Genomic DNA, 11,995 nt, shown 5'->3' on the forward strand with positions numbered 1-11,995 from the left:
AGGGGGTCTGAATACTTTCCGTACCCACTGTATATATATTTTTTCTCTCTCTGTGGATAATTCAGCTCAAACTCTTTGACATACAGACTTACTCTGTCATTTTGGTGTTCAGTGTGTGTCTGTTGTTGGTTTTATCAACTTTATACCAGGGGTGGGGAACGCTGATCCTGGAGGGTTGGTGTCCCTGCAGAGTTGAGCTCCAACTCTAATCAAACACACCTGAACAAGCTAATCAAGTTCTTCAGGATACAGGTAGGTATTTTTTTCAGGGTTGGAGCTAAACTCTGCAGGACAGTGGCCCTCCAGGATCAACGTTCCCCACCCCTGCTTTATACGTTAAGAAGTTTTACTCAGTGAATTAAATTGTCACATAAACACATATTTGTATTTAAGGCATGATCTAGTTAGCGGTTAATACACATGATCCAAACATGTTAAAACACCAGAGATTCAGTGTCACTTATGGTCATTGTTGTGTTCCTTTTACATTTCTTCTCTCTAGTGATTTCCTTTAACTTCTCTACTGTCCTTCAAATAAAGTGACAAAAGTCCCACAAAAAATGAAATGTTATTACACGAAGCATAACAGCATAACAGTCTCTGCACAGTGTTGATTGAAGTGACAGAACATAAGACGTGCTAGTTTTCTGGTGCATTTCATGTGCACAAAACCAGATCATCCCTGACACTAGAGGATGATGTGAGCCACTGTATTTTATTATGGTTTTTGTAAAGCATTGCATCTTCAGCACAGGCTCTTTATTCAGCAGTGTAAACCACTCTAAGAGCAGTTCAGTTACATCAAGGCCATGGCCGCAGCCATATCACTCTGCAGCCCAAGACTGGTTGCCCACTGAAGCTAAGCAGGGTTGAGCCTGGTCAGTACCTGGATGGGAGACCTCCTGAGAAAACTAGGTTGCTGTTGGAAGAGGTGTTAGTGAGGCCAGCAGGGGGTGCTCACCCTGTGATCTGTGTGGGTCCTAACGCCCCAGTATAGTGACGGGAACACTATCTGTCAAAAAAAAAAGAAGGGGGCACCGTCTTTTGGACGAGACATTAAACCGAGGTCCTGACTCTCTGTGGTCATTAAAAATCCCATGGCACTTCTCGTAACCCCGGTGTCTTGACCAAATTCACTCCACTGGCCTTTTTCAATCATGGCCTCCTAATAATCCCCATTCACTTGATTGGCTCTATGACTCTCTCTCCTCTCCACCTGTAGCTGGTGTGTGGTGAGTGCACTGGCGCCGTTGTCCTGTGGCTGCCATAGCATCATCCAAGTGGATGCTGCACACTGGTGGTGGTTGAGGAGAGATGTGGAAAGCTCAAATGCTGATATTCATATGCACACACTTGATCTAATGGCAACATTTTCTTTCTCCGTTTCTATGTGCTGCTGACACAAATAAAGTGGAGAATAAAAACGTGACGTTGGGAGAATCTGTCACTTTAAACCCTGGCAATGAAATACACAGAGATGATGAGATACAGTGGATGTTTGGTGATGAAAACAAACTCATTGCTCAAATGATGGGACAGACTAGAGAGATCACATATCCTGATGCTGACAAGAGATTCATAAACGCACTGCAGCTGGACAAGACTGGATCTCTGACTATCAAGAGCATCACAAATGAACAAACTGGAAATTATAAACTACAGATATGCAACAGCAGAAGAACCACAAAGAAGAAATTTTGTGTTGCTATCAATGGTGAGTAGTTTGTGCTCTGAAATGAACACAGATTTACAATAAATTATACTGCATTTTATAGTGTGTTATTGTAATTTGTCATTTAGTATTTTCCTCAGTTTATTCAATACTGTGACGAACAAAAATGAATTAATGTAGTACAAAAGTACCGTACAGATTAATCATAATGTGCATGCATAGATAATTATTGCATTTATGTTAACATTTTTTGCAATATATTACTGTTATTAGTGTCACAATTACCTGTGCAGTTTGTTCTTGCTGATATACACACACAAAGACCATTTCTTTCTTTTCAATTCCAAAGAAGCTGTAATGACTGATTTATTATAATCTCATTTCTCTGTTTATATGGACTGTTGTGACATGAAGTGAACATTCTGTCAGTGATGGATGGAGATGAAGTCAGACTAAACACTGGTGCTGAAATACAGACAGATGATGAGATAGAGTGGAAGTTTGAAACTGAGAAGTCTCCCATAGCTGAAATAAAAAAAAGGAATGGAGAGACACATGATGGTCCTGATTGGAGATTCAGAGACAGACTGAAGCTGGACGAGACGACTGGATCACTGACCATCACAAACATCAGACCCATACATGATGGGGTTTATCGAGTAAAGATCAGCGGCAGCAGAGAACCCAAATACAAGACATTCATTGTTACTGTCACTGGTGAGTAGGGGTTGAACGACCTCAGATTTTTTTTTAAGTCGACATGTGTGATTAAAGTCGAGTCGACGTTGACTAATTGCTGATGATGTCATTGATAAAAAAACGCAAGTGATGGGAATGCTTTGCAACAAGCCACAATTTGCAAACAAAGGATAACGTTTGTGAACAAACTGTGATTTTGGCTTGTGAAGCCTCAAGCCTAGAGTCAAACTCACAAAAAAACTGTTGCTCCTATATAAAAGCTAATTTTTATAATTTTGTCTGTGGGTCATATTTCTTACAGATTATGTGTGAATAAATCCTACCTGTGCAGTGTCTCTCCAACTTTAATTGTTAACATCATTATTGTAATTGGATGTAAAACTTCCTGCTTCAAATGCAATCAATAACTTATGTCTAATTTGATTTATTTTGATACTGTTATGCTGGGTCGGAATTTAATGGGGAATTTTTACCAAAGTTTATACAAATACCCCAAAAATTTCAAGATGTAATTGCAAAAAAAGTACTTGTATGAGATATTGTTTTTATATTATATAATATAATTAACATATAATTAAACAATATCACAAGAGCAAGACAGCTATTTTCACGAATATGAGCACAATTGCAAACGTACTGATTTTATACAAACTTTCAAGAAACTAGTTAATATTAAGTAAATTGCATTTTAGGCACAATTTTAAACACCAATTTTTGCTCTTTCTGCAACAAAAATAGTTCCAAACAAACCCATAGCAGAACTTTTGTGCGTTTTCAAGCAAAATGTGTTGTGATATTTTACTCAAAATATATGATGTGTGGCTATAACAATAATAAATAGACTGATCAATATGATGATAGTTTCAATATTGGATGTCTTAATACAGACTGTGAGTCTTAGGTGCTTTCCAATGGGCAAGTATGGGTGCTTTCCATTGGACTGCACCGATGAACTTGGGTGAACCAGTGAACTTTGGGTGACTTCCAAGAATATGTCAGGGATAGCACAAACAAGTTTGATGAATGGCCCATGAGGACACCTGCAGTGGGAGGGGTGAGATAAAGATTATTTTGAAGATGGTTCAAACAGGATTAGCAGGATTCCACAATTAGAAAATATGCCAGGAGGAGTAAAAATTAATTGTAGCAAATCAGAGGAATGAAATCAATGTAACTGTGATACCATTGGCCAAGAGCTGACAAGAATAAGGTAAAAAAGTTGATACCTGGACAGAATAGATTCAGATGCGGTGGCTGTCATCTCAGCTTTATTGCTGTGTTCAATAATGTCTTATTTTTTTACATCTAGAACTCTGCTTTTTGAGCTTCATTCACAATACTGAGAGGACCATTGCTCCACAACACACACATCCGTGATTCGTGATGTTGCTGTGAATGTTTCTGTGTGCACGCAATCTGCACGTGATGTCTGAGCTATACTGTCTGTATGTGTGTGCATTACAGTGTAGCAGAACATTACTTAAGAAAGGCGATTAACTTACTTATACAATAAACTTTGTAAAACATGCATTAATCTGATCAATATTAAGTATCCAGATGGTATAAACAAACATAACCTGTCGATTGCTCTCACAGTATATATACTGGCCTTATTAGACTTCTCTGGCATCTAACTATCCAGTAAGTTAAACAGTGACTCAAAAAACCTCGCCGGAGACATCAAGTCGTTTCTGAAGTTTATTATTCAACTGTGAAACTGTAAAAATATACAAAAAACAATTAAAGAAAATATACACCATAATTATATCAAAATAACATTCTTATATGTATCACACAATATATTCAACACTGCGTACTCACAGACATTGCGTCTAACAGAAGAAAGAAGATATTTCAGAATGAGCCTCACACAGAACAGCTACAACATTCTGCTGACTCACTGCAGTACTGCTCGAACTTCCTGCTTCTTGAACTATGTGATTGCTTTTCAAAATTAAAGTCCTCACTTGAGTAGATGTATACAAAATAATTAATTCTTTAACCAACTTTTGGCAGTGTGGGCAGGTGCCAAATCCTGCTGGAAAATGAAACCAGCATCTTCAAAAAGTTCAAAAAGAGAAGGAAGCATGAAGTGCTCCAAAGTGTCTTGGTAAACGGGTGCAGTGACGTTGGTTTTCAAAAAACACAATGGACCAACACCAGCAGATGACATTGCACCCCAAATCATCACAGCCTGTGGAAACTTAACACTGGACTTCAAGCAACTTGGGCTATGAGCTTCTCCACCCTTCCTCCAGACTCTAGGACCTTGCAGAAGATGTCGGCTAACCCGGCTAACCTTTTCCATTCTTCCTTCAGCAACTCATTATTCCCAAAGTCTCCAGGTGGGGGAGGTGTTGCAGGTGTTGCATGTGTCAAAAGAGTGGCAGGGGTGAGAATAAAGGGAAATTCTGGGTCAGAGGACACTGGGATTAAAGGCCGTGAATTCATCACTGCAGTAACTTCCGCCATGAATGTTGTTAAGACTTCGTGTGTGAGACGGGAAGATTTCTCATTGAGAAGCATACAGTCAAGAATGCGACGAGCAATCCCGATCATTCGCTCCCAGTGACCACCCATATGAGATGCGTGAGGTGGATTGAATTTCCAGGTGCAATATTGTTCCTTCAGATATTTCTGAACATCCTCTGAACTGACACTAGATTCATCCATTTTGAGTTCTCGAGAAGCTCCAACGAAATTTGTGCCACGATCTGAATGTAGTTGTTTAGCTGGCCCTCTGATAGCAAAAAATCTCCTTAGGGCATTGATGAAACTACTAGAGCTCATTGCTTCAATTACTTCGATGTGGACAGCTCTTGTGCACATACATGAAAACATAACTGCCCACCTCTTGTAATTAGCTTGACCTCCTCTGGTCTTACGGGCAGTCACTTCCCATGGTCCGAAAACATCAACACCCACATATGTGAAGGGTGGAGCTACCGTCAGCCGTTCTGCTGGCAAGTCAGACATCTGCTGATGTTCTGTCTTCCCTCGCAGCTTCTTGCAGATTACACACTTGAAAAGCAAACTGCGTATACACTTTTTACCTCCTACTAGCCAAAATCCAGCGGCTCTAACTGCACCTTCTGTAAAGTGCCTGCCCTGATGTTTCACAGCCTCATGATAATGTCGCACGATCAGCATTGCTACATGATGTGTACCCGGGATGATAATAGGGTTGACTTCACAAGGTTCCAGACCTGATTTGGCAATACGGCCTCCTACTCGAAGTAATCCATTGCTGTCAAGGACAGGAGATAGTTTCCTCAATGCACTTTTCTGAGTAAGTTTGTGAGCTGCAATTATGTTTTTAATATCTGTCGGATAACTCTCATATTGAGCATTTTTCAGCACAAGGATTTTTGCTTTCTCCAGCTCTTCTTCGGAAGGACCTATGCTGCAGATGTGCCATCCTCTGCAATTAACATCTTGTGATTGTTTGGCAAAAGAACTTACAATGTGAATCAGACGTGCTATCGCTCTGATGAGAGTGTTAAAGTTAGAGAACCTCCTTAATCTCTCGGAGTTCCATGTGAACTTGGGAACTTCAGTTAGGTTCGTACACACTTGTGGGCGTATCTCAGGATCTGAGGCTGGATCCACAAGCTCAAATGATTCCTGTGATTCAGACCGAAACTGGGAATTATGCAGGAAGTGTGGGCCTGTAAGCCACAAAGTGGAACCTAGGAAAGCTGCAGGTACAGATCTGGATCCGTGGTCTGCTGGGTTAAGATCTGTGGGAACATATTGCCATTGTGCAAGTGAACTGGATTTATGGATTCGTTGAATTCGGTTGTTCACGTAGACATAGAACCTCCGTGTTTGATTACGAATGTAGCCTAGTACTACTTTACTGTCAGTGTAATACCAGATATGATCGAAGGTCATGTCCATCTCTTCCACAATCAACTCTGCAATCTCCACTGCTAATACAGCAGCACACAACTCCAGTCTTGGGACAGTAATGTCTGGCTGTGGTGCTAATTTTGATTTTCCAAACAAGAAGTTAACATCTGTGTGACCATGATGATCTGTCACCTTTAGGTATCCCACAGCAGCAATAGCCTTGACTGATGCGTCCGCAAAAACATAAAGTTCTTTACTCTGGACATCAGACAAAGGGATGGATGTGCAAACACGTGGTATTTGAAGCTCTTTTAAATCTTGAAGAGAATTTTTCCATTTTCTCCACTCAGCCTCCATGTCCTCTGGCAAAGGTGAATCCCAGCTCTCGCCTTGTTTGGTAAGTTCCCTCAACAGTAACCTCCCTTGTATGGTAACAGGCGCAAGGAATCCAAGAGGGTCATACAAGCCATTCACGGTAGACAGAACTCCTCTCCGAGTGAAAGGCTTGTCATCTTCTGAAACATGAAACATGAAAGTGTCTGTTGCAATGTTCCAGGACACACCAAGACTACGCAGGATAGGAAGGCCATTTGAGAAAAGTTGCAGATCCTTAATGCCATCAGCACGATCTTCCAAAGGAAAAGCTTCAATCACACTTGGACAGTTGGAGATAATCTTGTGCAGTCTAAGATTAGACACTGCAAGCATCTCTTGTGTACGTTTGAGAAGATCGATCGCCTCAGCCTCTGTAGCACATGATTTCAGCATGTCATCAACATAAAACTCCTTCTCTACCAGCTTTCTGGTGTCACTGCCAAAACTCTCTTCATATTCTTTGGCTGCTCTCCGTAGGCCATAAATAGCCACTGCTGGTGATGGGCTATTCCCGAAAACATGCACACGCATTCTGTGATCCACAATCTCACTGTTAAGGTCATTGTTTCTGTACCACAGGAACCTAAGATAATCGTTATGATCCTCCCTAACCCGACAACAATGAAACATGTGCTGTATGTCAGCAGTAATAGCCACAGGCTCTTTACGGAATCTCATCAGGACCCCTAGCAAGCTGTTATTCAAATCAGGGCCTGTGAGAAGCACACTGTTCAGTGAAACTCCCTCATAGGGTGCACTTGAATCGAAGACAACTCGTATTTTATTAGGTTTCTTAGGATGATACACTCCAAACAGCGGCAAGTACCACACTTCCTGACCATGCTGAAGAGGCGGTGCAATCTCTGCATGCTCATTTTTTAGCAAGTTGTCCATAAATTCCAGGAAGTGTGCTCTCATTTGCGGTCGCTTGTTCAGAGTGTGTCTCAGTGCAAGAAGACGTTTCAATGCATAGTCTTTGTTGTTAGGTAGACTTTGTCTGGGCTCACGAAAAGGTAACGGAGCAACCCAACTATTGCAGCTGTCTTGGAAGACCTCTTTGTCCATGATCTGGAGAAACCTAGTGTCTTCCACAGATGGAGCAATCTTATAATCATTCGCTGTGTAGGAGAAAACTGAACGACCAATCTTTTCACCATCAGACACTAACAGAAAGGGGTCCTCGGGTGAGGCTTCTAGAGATTGTTGCCATTGTGGATTTACATCCAACTTCTCTTTTACCTTGATTTGACTGTAGCATGGACTCAGAAAGCTGTGACGGCCACTTTCCAAGATGAAAGTCTTGAAAGTATGAACTGAAGATGGCCTATGAGCTCCTTTGAGACACACATCCCCGACGACAACCCAGCCCAAATCCAGTTTTTGAGCGAAGGGGGCATCATTCGGGCCATTAATTTGTTGGCGCACTTTGTGCACTTGTAGGATGTCTCTGCCCAGTAATAGAAGAATCTCAGCATCGGAGTCGAGAGGTGGTATTTCCGGTGCTATTTGTCTCAGGTGGCTGTGATGGAACGCTGCATCAGGAGTCGGAATCTCTGTACGATTGTTTGGAATCTGATTACATTCTAAAAGAGAAGGGAGAGGTAGACGTATCTTCCCATCAATAGATTCCACAATGAAATCAAAAATTCTTCTACCAGCTGTTTCTAGAAGCCCTGCACATGTTTTTAGTGTGTAGGGAAATGGGCTTGTCTTGATGTTAAAGATGTCAAAGAAATCTTTTCTCACCAAGGAGCGATTGCTTTGCTCATCTAGGATAGCATACATCCTCTTTGCTTTCTCTTTGTGTCCAGCTGGATAAACCGAAACTAGACACATTTTTGAACAAGACCGTGCACTCAAACCTTCTCCACAGACTTCCGTGCACTCAGATGTAACCTCATGATTAACTGATTTGTCTTTCTCCCCGCCATACTCTGAGGCAGGGGTAGATGCCTGAGATTTCCAGGGGGCAGGACCTGGATGAAGGGCTGATGGGTGACGGTCACTACCGCACTCTTTGCACTGAACTTCCACAGTGCAATACCTGGCAAGATGATCAGTGGAGGAACAGCAATGATAGCACACGGACTGCTCTTTCAGGAACTGCATTCTATCTTGTATAGATTTCTCTCTGAACCCTCTGCATCTTCTTAAAGGATGGGGTTTTCCATGTATTGGGCAGATTTTATTTGGGCTGACTGATATCTTTTCCTGTTCGGCTCGTGCTCTAGTAGAAGGATTAACTTGAGTTTTGTGAACGGATATTGGCATTTGTCTTTGTCTCTCAAATCTTTCTCCTTTCTCATATCTTGCATGAGGGAATGTATTGAAACTTGGATCTGTGCGTGCTTTTGCTTCCGAACGTACAAAATTCACAAACACTGAGAAAGGTGGAAAAGCAACATGATATTCTTGCTTGTATCTGGATGCTGGCACTTGAGTGACGACTGGGTCCCCTCGAAGAACGACTGGATGCTTTAGAGGAACGTGTGCTGACGGAATGCACATCTTCCCCTGTGCCTTTAAGATCTGCCGAGTCTATCTGACCTTCTGCCATGCTTATGTGAGGCTTGATCGTATGCAGGAAAATCAGATTGATGTGATAGAGTCTCTTGAATGTCTAAATCTTGATTCCACACAATTCTTGAGCATCCTTCTCAGTCCGTTGTATCATTGTCTTTTCACTATACTGGCCTTATTAGACTTCTCTGGCATCTAACTATCCAGTAAGTTAAACAGTGACTCCTCGCCGGAGACATCAAGTCGTTTCTGAAGTTTATGATTCAACTGTGAAACTGTAAAAATATACAAAAAACAAAGAAAATATACACTATAATTATATCAAAATAACATTCTTATATGTATCACACAATATATTCAACACTGCGTACTCACAGACATTGCGTCTAACAGAAGAAAGAAGATATTTCAGAATGAGCCTCACACAGAACAGCTACAACATTCTGCTGACTCACTGCAGTACTGCTCGAACTTCCTGCTTCTTGAACTATGTGACTGCTTTTCAAAATTAAAGTCCTCACTTGAGTAGACATATACAAAATAATAAATTCAATGAAAAATCTAAATCAATTCTGTCCTGAACAGTATATGTATATTTATTTATAATTTTAACTGATGGAAAATAAAAGTGGAGTTCAAAGATTTCTTATTCTGTATGTATATCCCCTCTATAGGACAGCATTAATATTACAGCCACTATAAATCTATAGGATTTTTTTTTTTTAAGTAATTTGTATGGAAACAGTAAGTCAACTAGTCTGTGCAACCCGTAGTGGTAAGTCTTTCAGTGCAATAATGATCAGACGTCATTCAAACATTGTTCTGTGAATTATTTCAGTCTTCATAAATTGAAGATTAACATTGTCCTATTGAGCCACATAGGCAAATAAACATGCTTTTGCCCATGTGGTGTGATCTAGCAGCTGGTACTGATACTGCAGAAGTAGTAAATCACTGGAGACACAATTTGCTTCTCACCAGTATTGTGCAGCAAACAGAAACTGAGACAGTGATGTGTTTAATAATGACAATATTGTGAGAAGACTTCAAATCATGTCCTTTTCAAACTGATAAAACAGAATCTGATTATCTTTTGTTTTGTTCATTACAAAATATGTTCTTCACATGCACACATCTGATCGAATTGCAACATTTCTTTGTCTTTTTCTGTTTCTATGCACTGCTGGCACAAATTAAGTGCGGGTGCTTTCAGTGATGGAGAGAGATTGTGTCTTTATAGACACTTATACTAAAATACAGAAGGATGATCTGATCCTGTGGAAGTTTGGAGATGAAGACCGCCTCATTGCTCAAATGATTGGAGAGACCACAAAGACATTTGGTGGTCCTAATGAGATATTTAGAGAAAAACTGATGCTGGACCAGAAGACTGGATCTCTGACCGTCATGAATTCCACAATTAAACACTCTGGACTTTATAAACTACAAATCAGCAACTGCAGAGGGACCAAATACAGGGAAGTCAATGTTGAAATCCATGGTGAGTAGTTGTCTTTGGTCAGGTGAGATTCTGTTGTGTGAACTGAATCTTTTCAACCTTGTAAAGGCTACTTTATTATATTTGATACAGGCCTCTAAACAGTGGTGGACGAAGTACACAAATCAAGTACTTGAGTAAAAGTACAGATAGTATAATAAAATATTACTCCAGTAAAAGTACTCCTTTTTCAATTTTACTCGAGTGAAAGTAGAAAAGTACTCGATTTTTCATGTACTTAAGTAAAAAAGTACTAATAGATTTATTTTGCAATTTTATATAGGCTACTTAATTTAATTTTATATTCCTACTGCTCAAAATACAATCCTACTGCTCAAAATAACCACTATATGGAGTCAAGATATATTGTTGTTGTTGATATGGACTGCGTTGACGAGAGTGATGTAGTAATGTTCACTGTGAAGCTTACACTGCGAAGTACCTGAGAGAAAACATTTGACCATCTGATTTTCACCAGTAAGAAAAAAGTGTTTTAAAGCTTGTTGTTTTGCAGAACATCACAGTTATATATGACATGAGAATAAGGCCTGAAGTTAGGAAGAACATTTTAAGGAAAATATAATTATATTTTCATAATGATTTTTTTCTTCTCAAACCTAAAATGTACTTAAGTACAGTAACGAAGTAAAGCTACTCCGTTACTGTCCGCCACTGCCTCTAAATTATCCACATGATCAAACCTTTGCTGAGAATCATGTACCCCAATCTACTACATGCCTTCTGTCATCTGATTGATAGTTTATGATTGTTTAGCAAGTAAAAGACCTTTTAGTTTAATTGTGCACCTTCAGCTTGTGATATGTTTTGTTGTTGTTGTTGTTGTGATATCTTACCTGATTTTTATAAAATAAACGTTAGAATAACTTTGATATTGTTAGTAATATCTCATGATGAACACATGCTAGATTGAAGCAACTTCGGTTTACTTGATTATCCATACATAATTATTTTAGAAAACTCATGTTAAAATGTAAGTATCAAATATGATCATTAGGTTTTTGAGGAACGTTTATTTGTTCATCTCTCAGTCATAATTGTATTGCATTGTATTATAAGTTTTGAAACTACAGAACTTGGATCATAAGACTAACTATTTAAATATCACCTTACTAAGACATATTATTGGGAGATATAGACTGACAACTGATATTTATATGCATTTAATGTAAGTAGTGTGTTAAGGCCGTTTCACGATGAGCGCGATGCGAAAAAGTGAGGTGAATCGCCGACGAATGGTGAAATCACATCGAGCACGAAACGATTGATCGCCTTCTGCTAATTCACGCCTGCACGCTAGATGGCACCGACCAGTAATGCATTTTTCCTCAGATCTATCTTATATATGGATTTAACATCGT

The 11,995-nt window shown here is 39.9% G+C and overlaps 1 protein-coding gene across 1 annotated transcript; it reads left to right on the forward strand.

Annotated features, from left to right (window-relative positions):
* Positions 1-1,412: 1,412 nt before the first annotated feature.
* On the forward strand, positions 1,413-10,619 carry LOC107712035 (uncharacterized; the record flags this gene model as incomplete). Its single annotated transcript, XM_016517166.1, has 3 exons — positions 1,413-1,714; positions 2,087-2,389; positions 10,317-10,619. Coding segments are annotated over exons 1-3 (826 nt in total), but the record flags the coding sequence as incomplete, so codon positions are not given.
* Positions 10,620-11,995: the final 1,376 nt, after the last annotated feature.

The sequence above is a fragment of the Sinocyclocheilus rhinocerous genome, unplaced genomic scaffold (assembly GCF_001515625.1).
Source record: "Sinocyclocheilus rhinocerous isolate Xijiao unplaced genomic scaffold, SAMN03320098_v1.1 scaffold7775, whole genome shotgun sequence".
Classification (NCBI taxonomy): Eukaryota; Metazoa; Chordata; class Actinopteri; order Cypriniformes; family Cyprinidae; genus Sinocyclocheilus; species Sinocyclocheilus rhinocerous.